We start from the raw sequence: 14,556 nt of genomic DNA on the forward strand, positions 1-14,556 counted from the left end.
AGACACATCGACCTTCATCTCGCATATTGGAAGTTGTCATGACTATGGAGAACGCCCAACATAATTTGTCAAGGCTTATTTTAGTTGAGACTATGCTCGGTGTTTTTTAGACTCTTCTTGGTCAAACCCGCATGTCTAAGAGAGGTTCTCTTCTTATTCTCTATCTCTAGATGATGAAAACTCAGTTTCCTTCATCCTCATGTTGATGACACTTACTATGATCATGCTTGAAGGCTTGAATAGAGAGTTGTTGTAGATTTATGCACTCATCCTATTGGTGATGATCATCACATCCAGTTTGTGGTTCCTTCATACCACATCTTGGATAATGCATTCCTTATGGAGGGTTGAACTTTCATTGTGTTGTTCGGACTAATAGAGGTTACCACTTATTGCACTGTGTATCTACACAAGCAATTTGGTAAATGTGATGGCTTTACTATGATGGGCCTTATCCTATAGCTGATAGACTAATCACGACTAAGCTACGATGCATATGCGAGTTTGTGGTAGTCTACGTGGAGAATGATGACCATTGACTATTGGTACAACATCATCATTAAGGAAAGGGATCTCCATTGGGAGACTAAAGTGGAGATGTATATCTAGTTAAAGGAAGAGGACTCTTCAAAATATGATGATTCTGAGCACGACGTCCCTTCACCTATTCATGAGCATATCGCTTCCCCTAGTTACGTAGACGTGACCCTTGAGGTCCTCAATATTGACATGGCTGATGACTTAGGATCAGTCGATGATTCTTCTCGCTCAAATATCGATCAAACTTCACTAGAAGAAGAGGATCCCACATACATAGATGCATCTCAATACGATCATCTATCTGAGGAGACGTACATGACTACTGATGAACGACATGGAACTTTAGATGACACACCCATGGAGTAAGAAGTTGTAGTAGTCATCGATGTATTGTACCTAAATCGAGCCCACATACTCAGATGGCTATCCATCAGACATCAATTTAGACTTGAGGTTCGAACTCGAGCATGATGCAGCATTGCTCGCAGTAGAGGATGCCGAAGCCGATGTAGAAGGCTCCCACGTCGAGATGGATCCGAAAGAAGATCTAGACTAAGAGTCCGATCTTTAGATTTATTAGGCATATGTTTATATATATGGTTGAGTCCATGCTCAACCTGTTGTGTACATGAAGAACAATATATTACTCTATGATTGTAAAAAACCATCATTTGTGATGCAAATCTTTATTAATGAAAACCGAGTCATCAACTTCAAACATCTATTTCTATTTCAGGATAGTTTGTATTTGTGCGATTGAATGTAAAATTTGGCTTCATCTTCTATGTTCTCCTTCCTCCTCCTATTTGCCTCTTTCAACCTTTTACAATTCTCACCTAATGCTAGCGATCGTCAATAATTGTCCTTACCCATATGCCCGACGATCCAGCCCAACCACTACCACCTAGTTTTCGAAAATGTCAGTTTCCACCTCAACAAACTCTCACATCATTCTTTCCATGCTCCTGAACCCTATTCTGATAGGATCTGGACAAAAACTGGTTGTATATCCTCCTACAATCGTTAACTTGTGCCACTAGCGAATGTGTCGACACCAGAATCGCCACACCGACCACACTCACCCAAATCAACACCCATCACAGTAATGTTAATTTTTCGTCGTACGGGGTAAGCCTAGTTGACAGATTCAACATTCCAATGTTGGTGATTCTGTATGAGGATAAATATAATTGCCTTATGGTGGGCTACAAAGCGGATCTTCTAGACGCAACATTGAAGCTACATTCTCTTCTTGTAGGCGGGTTATCCAAAAATCAGTTAATTTTTAGAAAAAAAATCTGATCTTTAAATGGACTATATTAAAGAAAAAAAATCATTATTTACTAGAGCTTATTTACATGAAATCCATAACAAATGATTACTATCAATCTTCTAAGATGCCATTGTTGTATAGGCTTGCAGTTTAGGGAGCATAGTTCGATACAAGAAGCGTAATCATGGTTGCACCAAAAGAAATGAAAGATGAGAATCACCTTCTTAATAGACAGAAATTGAACTCAAATGATAACTTTTTTGGCTTCAAATCGACACATAAGAAGAATTCGAAAGATAAGAATGTGCAGAAGTTGTGATACAATAATCATAAGAAGATGAGAAGAGAAGATGACGCTTCACCTAAGAGATGAAGTAACATTGGTTTTTGATAGAAGGAAGATGAGAGAAAATAAGGAGTTACTGCCTTTTTAACATTCAACATGCATATTACTTTTAACATTCAACATGCATATTATGTGAGAAATCTATATGAGTATATAGTGCTCTGAAAATTCTCACTTAATTCCGTTACAAACAAGATTGGACTAACATAATAAGGGTCAATTTTATTGAAAGATAAAAAGTACAGATATAGAAATACAGAAAGGAAAAAAAACAAAATAACCAAGTAGTTATTTAAAAAAGAAAAAAAGAGAAAGTTACTGACTTGATCCAACAACTTCCCATGCTCCACGTGTATCCTTCACATCCATTTGATCTTCTTAATTTCATTTTGTAACAATACCCTCTCCTACAACCTTTAGTTGACCTCAACGAAATCTCATTGACCTCTTCCTTGTCTTTCCCCATTCTAGGAGTTTTTCAGGATGTTCGATGGTCAACGTCTCTACATTCTCCCAATACTTCTCTTCTTTCTCTTTGCCTAACCATTTAATGAGCAACTGACAACACATATTTTTTTTGAGAACGTTGGGTTCCGCAACTCCTTTGGAGTGCGACTAATTCCCCCGGGTTAAGCATATTGCCCTCCACTATTAAGTATTTTTCTACTCACATTTCTTCTTGACACAATTTAGAACCGCCACACTAGGTATTTATTCAATCATATCCGGTGTTCCATGATATCTCTTCAATTGTATATGAAACACATTATGTATTTTAGCTTCCTGTCCTATATCCATAATGTAGGTTACTTCCCCAATTCGTTCTATTATACGAAATGGACCAAAGAATTTAGGGTAAAGTTTGTAATATGTCTTCCTTATAGAAAATTGTAGACATGACTGAAGTTTAATGAGAACAAAATCATTCACCAAAAAAATTGCTTCTATTTGATGTTTATCACGAGTCTGTTTTATTTTGTTTTGGACTCTTTGTAAGTGAAATTTGAGTAATTGGAGAGTGGTTTCCCTATTCAACAAGGTGCAGTTTACTTCCTCAATTCGAGAGTCCCCTACTAGGTAGGGTGTATGAATTATGAGTTTATACCCATATATAACTTCGAAGGGAGAAACATGAGTGGCCAAATGAAAGTTGATGTTGTACCACCATTTAGCAAGGGGAATCCATTAATTCAACTAATACAGGTGTTGTCCTACCATATAATGCAGATATGTCCCCAAACAACAGTTGTCGACTTCCGTTTAACCGTCAAATTGTGGGTGGTAAGCTGAAGAAATGGCTTGATGCACACCCTACATTTTGAGGAACTCCTACCAAAACATGTTGATAATTATTTTTTTCTTAGTCACTTATTATTGATAGCGAAATTTTATGGAGTTTGAAGACGTCCAAAAATACTTCTGTAATCTTTTTAGTTGTAAAAGGGTGGTGTAATCAAAGAAGTGTGTCATTTTGGATAGGCGATCAACCAACACAATAATCATTGTCTTCCCTGCTTTAGTAAATGTTCTATGAAATCCATAGATATTTTTTCCCAAAATTTATTAGGAATAAGCAGCAGTTGTAGAAGACTCTTCGGAGCCTACATTTCTCTTTTGTTTCTTTGACATACATTGCATGTCCAGATATATTCCCTAACATCTCGTTCCATTTTTACCCAATAATATATCAGTTGCAAATTTTTACACGTGATGAGTGACCACTAGTCGGGATAGAATGCATTGCAGCAATGAGTATCGTTCGAAGTTTAGGATTGTAGTCCACCACTAGCTTACTATTTTCCTCAACTTTTCATTTATGAAGGTAAACTCCTTATGAACTTCCTCACTTTCCTTGATTTCATGGATAATCTTAATTAAATTAGGATTAGTGACCCATTTTTGGTTAATCATTTGGATGACTGGTGAATGATAAACTGAAATACCCGTGCATTGCACCCCTCATTACCCCTTATAGACAAAGCATCCGCCACTACATTACCTTTGCCACATTTGAATTGTACTATAAAATCATAACCAACCAGCTTGTAGAGCCACTTCTCTTGGGTGGGTATTTATACTCTTTGTTCCAGAAGATATTTGAGTGATTAATGATATGTCTCAACTAAGAATGACTTGTATCGCAAGTAAGGTCTCCACTTCTCGACAAAAAATGTGATGGCTAATAGTTCCCTTTCATAAGTTGAAGAAGGGTTATTATCACTTGGAAGGGCTCTACTTATGAATACAATGAGTTGGTTTTCCTGCATTATTATTGTTCCAATTTCACTTTCACTTTCACTAGCATATGTTTCAACTATAAATGGAATAGCAAAGTCAGGTAATGCTATAATAGGAGGAGACATCATCAATTGTTTGAGGTGTTCAAAAGTCAACCCTACTTTTTCAATGCAATTGAAATTCCCTTTTTTAGAAAATCTATTAAGGGTTTTTCTATCAACCCATATTTTTGATTGAATTGACGATAATATTCCGTAAGACTCAAGAACCCTCTAAGTTGTTTGATCGTCATAGAAGTTTCCATGTTTACATAACTTTCAACTTTTCAAGGTCAACTACTACTCCCTCCTTACTTATGATATGTCCCAAATATGCTATTTGGATACATCCAAATCACATTTTTCTTGGTTGAGAAACAGGGTGTGGTTTTTTAGAATCTCTAGAATTTGAGTAACATGCATCGTGTGATTTTCCCAAGTGCGGCTATATACTAGAATGTCATCAAAGAACACTAATACAAACTTCCTCAAAAACAGTTTAAGTATAGAGTTCATTTGACTTTGAAAGGTAGATGGAGCATTAGTTAACCCGAAGGGCATTACCAAGAATTCATACAACCCTTCATGTGTGCAGAATTTGTCTTGTGGCAGTCGACCGTTTTTATACGAATTTGATAATAACCCAAACACATGTCGAGTTTCGAGAATAATTTAGAACCATGAAGTCCTCCAATAACTCTTCGATGATGGGAATAGGTAATTTGTCATTGACTATAGCTACATTTAGTTGGCGATAGTCTATATAGAACCTCGAAGATAAGTATTACTAGGACGATTGGTGCAACAAATTTACTATGACTGTGTTGAATGATTCATTTTTCTAGTATTTTATCCATCTGCTTTTTGTAATGAAGGATAAAGATATGATCTTAAACATATTGGTTCTGTACCTAATTTTAAAAGAGTTTAGTGATCATGATCTCGGGCTTATGGAAGTTTAATGGGTTTCTAGAATAGGTCTTCAAACGAAGCCAAAACTCCAGCCAAGCCTTTCAGGGCCTCATAAAAACTCACAACAATTACGGAGAAATGTCCTCCTTCATAAATTGAGTTCCTTACTTATATTAGTGCTTCTATATTTCATTTTTATACTAGATTAAGCAGTTTATTACCCTCCATTATATTAATCATTGTTTGATTAATTCCTTACAGGCATATTATTATTCCCCCCTCGTTCATAAGTCAATGTAAGTTTCTTAAAAATCCACGATGATGGCCCTAAAGTTATAAGTCATTCAATGCCCAAGACCACGTCATAACTTGACATAGATAACACCCACATGTCGTCTATGTATTCATCATCATTTGGTCCACTTCAAGTCTTGACAACAACTACCGCTTACCAGGTTTGATTCATCTACTACTTTTACTTGTAGAGTTTTAGTTATAACAATAGGGTGATGAATGTTTTTGAGAACCTTACTGCCAATAAAATTATGAGTTTTACTAGTGTCTATAAGAATAACAACTAATAGTAACCCAAATTTCCCCCAAATTCGTAGAGTTTGATAGTTTTTCGATCTAGATAGGGCATGGAGAGACATGAAAGGTTCTTCACAATTTGGCTTGGACATAAGAGTGTTCAAATTAACAATTTCAGGTATGTTCTCACACTCCCCAATTTCATTCACTAGTATCATAAACAAATTTTCTTTACACTTGTGATTTGAAACGTATTTTTCATCACAAGTATAATAGAGATCATTCTTCCTTCTGTCATCAAGGACTTTAGGATCCATCTATTGCATATATCTTTGCCTGAGATTCGAGTTGAAAAAGGAGAAGTAAGAGAGGTTAGGTTGATGTGATTTGGGATGATTAAACAGGGTAGATTTCGGATAGGAGGGTGTGAGTAAGATTGGTGGACTCGAGTTGTATAAGTAACCACTACTCATTAGACCTTGACTACTTCCATTTCATCGTTTAGTGAATGAGGTTGCAACAACCGTATAAAGTTAACAATATATTCTTTAAGACTACTTAGATAGCAGTCAAGTACATATTCATTAGACATGTGTATAAGTTTATGAGAAATAACCATGTACCTTAGATTAAGGGTGTTCAATATTTTGTCTAAACCAAACATCCGACCGAATTCGAATTCACTGAATTCGAATAAACCAAATTCGAATTTTATTTTCGGTTTTCGAATCGAATTTCAAACCAATTCGAATTCAAATACGATTTTTGAATTGATTTTCGAGTTGGGGTTTTAACTCGAAACTAAACCGAAAATCGAATTCATTTTTTTATTATTTATTATTTATTATATATAATATATAATTATTTATTATATATAATATATAATAATTTATTTTATTATATATAATAATTTCTCCTTCATTCTCTAAACCTAATTTTTAACCGTTTATCTCATTTATATTCTTTAACCCTAATTTCTCATTAGGGCCACAGCCCACCTCACCTTTATTCTCTAAACCTAATTTCTCAATAGTCCACCTCATATATATATATATATATATATATATATATATATATATATATATATATATATATATATATATATATATATATATATATATATTCTAAATCTAATCCCTTTTTATTCTCTAACCTAATCAAATACTCTCTCTAACTTAATCTCAAGTCGTCATCTCCCTCTTTCATTTTCATTCTCATATGAAATTAACCTAATCTTTAGCCCCTTCAGGCTTCAACTACATCTCTTCTCCATTCTCACATGAAAGAGTCTCCAGACTTCAACTACATCTCTGAGTTTGATCTATTTAATCTCGTTATGTCTTAGTTTCTTCTTTATCAAAATTGTTAAATCTTGATATATCTCCATGTGGTTTAACACATATTTTGAATTCAAGATCTATCTTCGTTGTTCAACATCACAATTCAAATTTTGTTTTGAATTAGAATAATCCGAATTAAAGATTTAACAATAAAAGTAAAAAAGAAAATCAAATTCGGTTCGGTTTTATTAGAATTTATTTGAATTCGGTTCGGTTTTCGAATTAGCTAAAAAAATAATAATTTGAAGAAACCGAACCGAGAAACCCGAAAACCGAACCGATTAACACTTCTACCTTAGATTGTAATCTTGAACAATTTTGGTTTATTTCAGATTAATCAGCTGCCTGATTGGGGTTTCACAGATCGATGGGCCAAATTGCTGAAGTAGCGACTTCTTGAGATTTATCCATGTTATTGTTTGATTTATGGTCGACAAAAATGATCTATTCCAAGTTTGAGCATCCCCTGAGAAATAAATAGGAGCGATCTCTACCTTAGTTGCATATTTGGTATGATTGATACTAAAAAATTGTTCTAAGAATATAATCCAGCCTAACGTCCACTCCGTCGAACATAGGGAAGTCCACTTTGGTTAGCCGCATCGGTGGTACACATTGTTGTTCTCTATGCTGACCTGCTCTCGACATTTCCGCCGATTGTTCAGGGTGGTCCGGACCTTCTTGCTTGGTTAGTACATGTTATTATTCTTCAATCGACCCAACTTTAGTTTAGATCCTTTCGTACCTCCTTAAGAGTCAGGGACACCGAGTCTACGAACATACGCAAGGAGTCGTTTTTTGTTTGATGTCGGGTTTTGACCATCGTAAGGACAGTGACTCTGATACCAATTGATACAATAATCAGAAGAATATGAGAAGAGAAGATGACGTTTCATCGGAGAGATGAAGTGACTTGGATTTTTGATAGAAGGTCGATGATGTGGCCTAACAAAATAAGGGCCAATTTACAAAAGAAAAAAAGTATATGATAGAAATGCAGAAAAGAAAAAAACAAAATAACCAAGTGGTTATTTAAAAAAAAAATAAAGTTGTTGACTTGATCTAAGATATTCCCATGCACCACATATATCCTTCACATTCGATTTGATATTCTTAATTTTATTTTGTAACAAGTTATTTTTAATAAAAGAGATTCATCAAATTTTACTTACAAGAACGAATACGATCTTTCTAAATAAAACACTTTTTGAAATATAATTTTAAGTGAAACTCCGTCTATTCCTATAGAGCCTAGGAAGGAAGAAGACATGACAAACGAATAACAAAAGGGAAATCAACAAATTTCGAGTACTAAGAAACAACAAAAAGGTGAATTAATAGGTTCAAGAAATGGAAGAACTATGGCAAATTAATAGGTTTAAGAAATGGAAGAACCAAGCAGATGACAATGGCATCTGCGAAAATAGTCAAACTAAGTATTAATAAAACATAATAACATATTTAAAAAAATTATATTTAATAAATTTAAATATGTAATGAATTATTTGAAAATTTATATTATAAAAAATATTTAATGAATCATTCAAAAATTTATACAAAAAGATTTTCAATTCACTCAATTCATCTCACATAATTCATACATTTTTTTTCAATATTTTTAAGTCTCCTTATATTTCTCTTATAAAAAAATGTATGATTATTCTATATTTTAAATCATAATTATTTTTAATATACATTAAATTAATTTTTATTAAAACGATAAAATGAGAAATATTGAAAAAGAATAAAATGTGCCACCTAGACTAAACAAAAGTTGTCAGATCTACTGTTTCAACTCATGTTCCAATGGGGAAATTTGATGGAATAACCCTCATAAGAGGGTTATTACCACATTTAGCAGGTGATTTATAATTTTTTTATTTTTGACCTTTTGCCAAGGCAAAAGGTCAGTTTTACCCTTTATTTAAAAAAAAAAAATTGATTTTCATTCTCCCCCGTCGTTTCCCTTTCCCCACTTCTCCTTTCACTCCCTCTCTCTCGTTTCCAACTTCCCGAAGACGACTGATCAACCCCGAAAACAACGACGACGACGAAAATCCCCCGAAACATTGACGACGTCCTCTCCCTCGAACCCTCCCTCGAACCCCGACGAGCCCCGACGACAAACAAGAGCCCCCGACGAGAATCTCAACTCCAGAACGACGAAGGTGAGTTTATCTTCCCCGTTTCTATCCGTTTCTATCCTAGTTCTCCGTTTTATATCCATGCATGCTATAATGGATGAATGGTTTAGGGTATTGTTTAGGTTTAGGTATGAATTTAGGTTTAGGTAGGGTTTATTGTTTAGGTTTATTGTTTAGGTTTAGTTTTGGGTTTAAAATGCTTCTGTCGAAGGCTGTTGCAGGCTGTCGATGGCGACGATGCATTTTCGCAGCCGACAGTGCATCTGTCGCAGACGACGATGCATCTGTCGCAGACGACGATGCATCTGTCGCAGACGACGATGCATCTGTCGCAGACGACGATGCATCTGTTGCAGGCAGAATTATTCTGCCTGCAACAGATGCATCGTCGTCTGCGACAGATGCACTGTCGTCTGCGACATATGTCATATTTCCTTTAAATTAGTGGTATTTACTTTCATTATTCTGACTTATTGATTTTTTTGCAGATGGCACCAACCAAATGCAAAAAAAAAAACGGTAATTGAGAACTTTCCTGGACGTGTTTCATGGAAATCTACTTGCACCTACTTGTTAAAGACCAAGGACAAGTTTAATCACTTTGGTCTTATGGAAAGGGCTATGAAGAGTCAATTTCAGTATCTATTGAAAGCCCCGACTGTCATTTTCTCAGGAACAATAATCCACCAGATGTTGATCAGGAAAAGCAGCTCCAGTTCGAAGGGAATAACTTTCTTAGTCAATGGTCAACAGCTTTATTGGGACATGAAGGAATATGCCTTGGTAACAGGCCTAAATTTTGGAAGATTTCCTGTGATTGAAAACTGGCACGCTGAAGAATGTCCACCCCTAGTCCATAAATACTTTGGTGGCAAAACAGTTGTTAAAGTGACAGAAGTTCAAAGTGTTTTCCTCAACTGCTCTGAGAAGGAGGATGCATGGAAGCTTGGGCTCATCAACCTTATTTACCAGTGTCTCTTTGGATCTGATAATAGGAAGAGGGTATGTTTGAAGATCTTCAGCATGGTGAAGGATATGGAAATGTTCCTTCAATTTCCATGGGGAAAGGTGTCATTCAATTCAACTTTGAAGGGTATTGACAAGGACATGAAACATCTTCGACAGCTATATGTGGAGAAGAAGGAAACTTGCAAGGGGAACTGTGATGTTGCTTATACTATTAATGGGTTCGCCATAGCCTTCCAAGTTTGGACATATTTGGTTATAAGACATTTGTCCCCAAATTTGCGGATATGATCGAGGAAAAACATACATGCCCAAGGATATTACTTTTTATAGCCTCCAGAAGCAACACCAACACTAGCCAAGAGGTATCCAATGCCCTTTTCAAATGCAATGTCTTTAACAAGATTCATGAGTCTGAGGAGGAGAAGACGAACTACTGTGGGGATGAATTTGAAGAAATGGGAGATTACATTTATGATGATTTATTTGAGGTGGATGGTAGGAAGAGAAAGAATGAAGATGGTACTCCCAAACAAACGCTCAAGAGGAGAAAACCAATTAAAAGGACAACAATTAAGAGGACCGAGAAGTCATTTAGTGATGAATCTAGCGAAGACAACTCTCGGTCTACTACTCGTGAATCAAGCCATGTCCCTTCAGCAACGAATCCTCAAAAGAAAGAAGACAGTTCTCCTACTAGGCAAGACAAGTTTGATGACAAGTTTGACAATCCGGTGACTAAAGCCCAGAATGATGACAAGTTTGATGAGCTTACAAAGGATGTGAAGGAGTTGACAAGGGATGTGAAGGAGCTGAAAACTGAAATGAAGGTAGTGAAAGAGGATCAACGGGTTATGTTCAATCACATAATCCAATTATTGGGTGAAATAAAACAACAAAAGAATGATGTTGCTGCTGATGATGATTTAGTGGAGAAGGATTTGGAAATCAACAAAGATGTTGCTGATGAGAATGATGATGTTGATGATCTGCTGAATGAAAAAGAAAATGCTGCTGATATGAATGATGTTGTTGATCGGTTGAATGAGAAAGAAGATGTTGCTGATGGGTTGGAGATGATAAACAATGATCAGAATGATGTTGCCGATGGATTGGAGATGATAAACAATGATGATGTTGGGTTGGAGGATGCTGCTGTTGATGGTTTGGAGATGATAAACAATGCTGCTGTTGTTGATGATGACAAAGATTCTGCTGTTGTTGATGGTTTGGAGATCAACAAAGAAGCTGTTGTTCATGAAAACAAAGATTATGTTGTTGTTGATGGTTTGGAGATCAACAAAGAAGCTGTTGTTGATGTTGATCAAAACAAAGATGCTTCTGCTGTTGATGGTTTAGAGATGAACAAAGAAGCTGTTGTTGATGATGATCAAAACAAAGATGCTGCTGCTGTTGATGGTTTAGAGATGAACAAAGAAGCTGCGGAGAATGAAAACAAAGATGATGCTGCTGTTGATGGTTTGGAGATCAACAAAGAAGCCGAGCAGAATGAAAACAAAGATGAAGAGGCTGTTGATGGTTTGGAGATCAACAAAGAAGCCGAGCAGAATGAAAACAAAGATGAAGAGGCTGTTGATGGTTTGGAGATCAACAAAGAAGCCGAGCAGAATGAAAACAAAGATGAAGAGGCTGTTGATGGTTTGGAGATCAACAAAGAAGCCGAGCAGAATGAAAACAAAGATGAAGAGGCTGCAGCAGTTGTTGATAAGAATGCTGAGTTGGGAAAGAAAGAATTGGCCACGAAGAAGAAGAGGAAGGTGGTTTTGGCCAAAAATAGGTTGCAGCAGTTGGGCAAGAAAAGGAAGATGAATGAAGAGGCTGACATGGGAAAGAAGAATGATGAAGAGGCTGACGTGGGAAAGAAGAATGATGAAGAGGCTGACTTGGGAAAAAAGAAGGATGAAGAGGCTGAGTTGGGAAAGAAGAAGGATGATGATGTATTGGTATTGACTCCAACAAGATTTCAGGGACAGAGTTTTCGGAGAAAGAAGAGGTCCACACAATTGGGGAACTACACAGATCCTAATGGAAAATCCTTTAAACTCATTGATCCAGTAACTGTCAATCCTCTTTTAGATTATGATAGTGAACTGTTGGATGAGTTGAAACAATGGCTGAAGCTGGAGGATGAAGACAAGATAAATCTGGTTCTTTTCCATGCTGGTCGAGAATTGTTTAACAGAATGTTGAGGCCTCAGAATTGGCTACATGATCACGTAAGTTTTTGTTGTTGAAACTGTTTTTTGGGTATTGTATTAACAGCAGGTTAAAGAGAAATAGCAGGAATTGCATCTGTCGCATGCGACGGTGCATCTGTCGCAGGCGGGAAATGCATCTGGCGCATGCTACGGTGCATCTGTCACATGCGACAGATGCATCGTCGTCTACGACAGTTGCACCGTCGCCTGCGACAGATGCACTGTCGCCTACGACAGATGCAATTCCTGCTATTTCTTTTGATGTTCTGTGCTTAATTCATTTGATGCTCTGTGCTTACTTCATTTTCTCGAATTTGTCGCAGGAGATAGATGCAGCATGTTACATTCTTAAAAAAAGGGTTGCCAATTTTCCCAAGACTTATCAACCGATGGATTTCTCAATATGTGACTGTAATGTCTCTACGAGGTTGTCGTTACGTTATTCAAAGTTCTCCAAAAATCCACAAACATACCAATTCGACGATGACTTGATGGAATATTTCAGGGGTGATGAAGGAAAATTGATGACTTCTTGGATGATTGTAGATAAGGTATATTTCCCTATGAATCTGAATATGAAGCATTGGGTCCTTTGTGAGGTGCAACTACAAGATTGGTGCATCAATGTTTATGACTGCGAACAAGGATTTATAAAAAAGAATCACTATGACAAGTTCATGAAACCACTATGTGAAATGATTCCATATATGTTTCTATTTGGAACGACCGAGTTTGACAGGATCAAGTATCCTAAGTTCAGTTTGGAAGGAATGTCATATGTTGTAATACCACACCCAAGAGTCCTCAAGTGCACGAAGAGTGGAGACTGTGGTCTTTTTACAATCATGTATTTGGAGTACCTTACTGCCAAATTGGATATATTAGCTATGACAACAGAAAACATGGTTTTTTGGAGACAAAAATGAGCAGTTAGGTTGTTCCACCATATAATAGACCCATAGAAAATGGACATAATTTAGCTATGTATATTTTTGAATGTAAACCATATGTATTTATTTTTGAATGTAATTTAGTTTGCTATTTTGAATTCACATGGATTATATAATGTAGTATATATATAATTAAGCACAAAACATAAATGAAATACATTTCCCGCATGCGACGGTGCATTTCCCGCCTGCGACAGATGCACCGTCGCCTGCGACAGATGCATTCCTGCATTCCTGCAATCAATCCTGCTATTTCTCTTTGACAACACAACATATGACAACACTTAAACAAATAATCCAAACCCAATAACATTTTGATCAAAACCCAAAAACAGATGATCAAAACCCTACCCCAAAAACAGTTTGATCAAAACCCTACCCCAAAAATAGTTTGATCAAAACCCAAAAACAGATGATCAAAACCCTACCCCAAAAACATTTTGATCAAAACCCCAAAACAGTCTGATCAAAACCCTAAAACAGTTTGATGTACATACAAAAACGGTTTGATCAAAACCCTAAAACAGTTTCATGCCAAAGATTGGGCACTTGATTGTGAAGGTTGTGTAGATTGGGCACTTGATTGTGAAGGTCTTGCAGTAGATGGTGCAGGCATCACTGCTGAGCATGTTGCTCTGTTATGACCTAGACCGCCACATGAGCCGCACCGTCTCCGTTCTTTACGAACCTCACCTTGTGATGATCTACGTTTTGTTGTTGGTCGTCCTTTCTTAATCTTCACGGGGGGTTTTAGGCAGACTCGTTTCTTGATATGTTCGGGAATGTCCCAAGCTTCATTATGTTGAAAAACTGGATAACATGTCTCCGCATAAGCCATGCACCACGATTCAGTTGAGTAAAACCTGAAAAATTATACAGTGATAACATAAATTCAACACAACATAAATTGAACATAACATAAATTCAACATAACATAAATTCAACACAACATAAATTGAACATAACTTATGGAACAAAAATTCTCTAACCTTGCGCACAACTCATATGGAACCGATTTCCGGAAACGGGCAGCAGCCAGGGCATGCGTACAAGGAAGAC

The 14,556-nt window shown here is 36.4% G+C and overlaps 2 protein-coding genes across 2 annotated transcripts; one reads left to right on the top strand and one right to left on the bottom strand.

Moving 5' to 3' along the window:
* Positions 1-10,615: 10,615 nt before the first annotated feature.
* LOC124909687 lies at positions 10,616-12,629 on the top strand. Its single transcript, XM_047450341.1, has 5 exons — positions 10,616-11,308; positions 11,423-11,548; positions 11,624-11,747; positions 12,426-12,565; positions 12,612-12,629. The coding sequence occupies exons 1-5, from the start codon at positions 10,616-10,618 to the stop codon at positions 12,627-12,629; spliced, it is 1,101 nt and encodes a 366-aa protein (XP_047306297.1).
* Positions 12,630-13,992: 1,363 nt separating this feature from the next.
* On the bottom strand, positions 13,993-14,507 carry LOC124944601. Its single transcript, XM_047484899.1, has 2 exons — positions 14,487-14,507; positions 13,993-14,360 (listed from the first exon to the last, which is right to left on the bottom strand). The coding sequence occupies exon 2, from the start codon at positions 14,333-14,335 to the stop codon at positions 14,027-14,029; it is 309 nt and encodes a 102-aa protein (XP_047340855.1). The 5' UTR covers positions 14,336-14,360; positions 14,487-14,507; the 3' UTR covers positions 13,993-14,026.
* Between the last annotated feature and the right edge of the window lie 49 nt (positions 14,508-14,556).

The sequence above is a fragment of the Impatiens glandulifera genome, chromosome 7, assembly GCF_907164915.1.
Source record: "Impatiens glandulifera chromosome 7, dImpGla2.1, whole genome shotgun sequence".
Lineage (NCBI taxonomy): Eukaryota > Viridiplantae > Streptophyta > Magnoliopsida > Ericales > Balsaminaceae > Impatiens > Impatiens glandulifera.

Bases quoted from the DNA above. Each gene is read 5' to 3' on its own strand.
- LOC124944601 (XM_047484899.1), bottom strand. From the start codon at position 14,335: ATGGCTTATGCGGAGACATGTTATCCAGTTTTTCAACATAATGAAGCT.
- LOC124909687 (XM_047450341.1), top strand. From the start codon at position 10,616: ATGATCGAGGAAAAACATACATGCCCAAGGATATTACTTTTTATAGCC. The intron at 11,309-11,422 runs GTTGATGATCTG...AACAATGATCAG, and splicing joins TTGCTGATGAGAATGATGAT to AATGATGTTGCCGATGGATT. The intron at 11,748-12,425 runs GTTTAGAGATGA...ATCCTCTTTTAG, and splicing joins AGATGCTGCTGCTGTTGATG to ATTATGATAGTGAACTGTTG.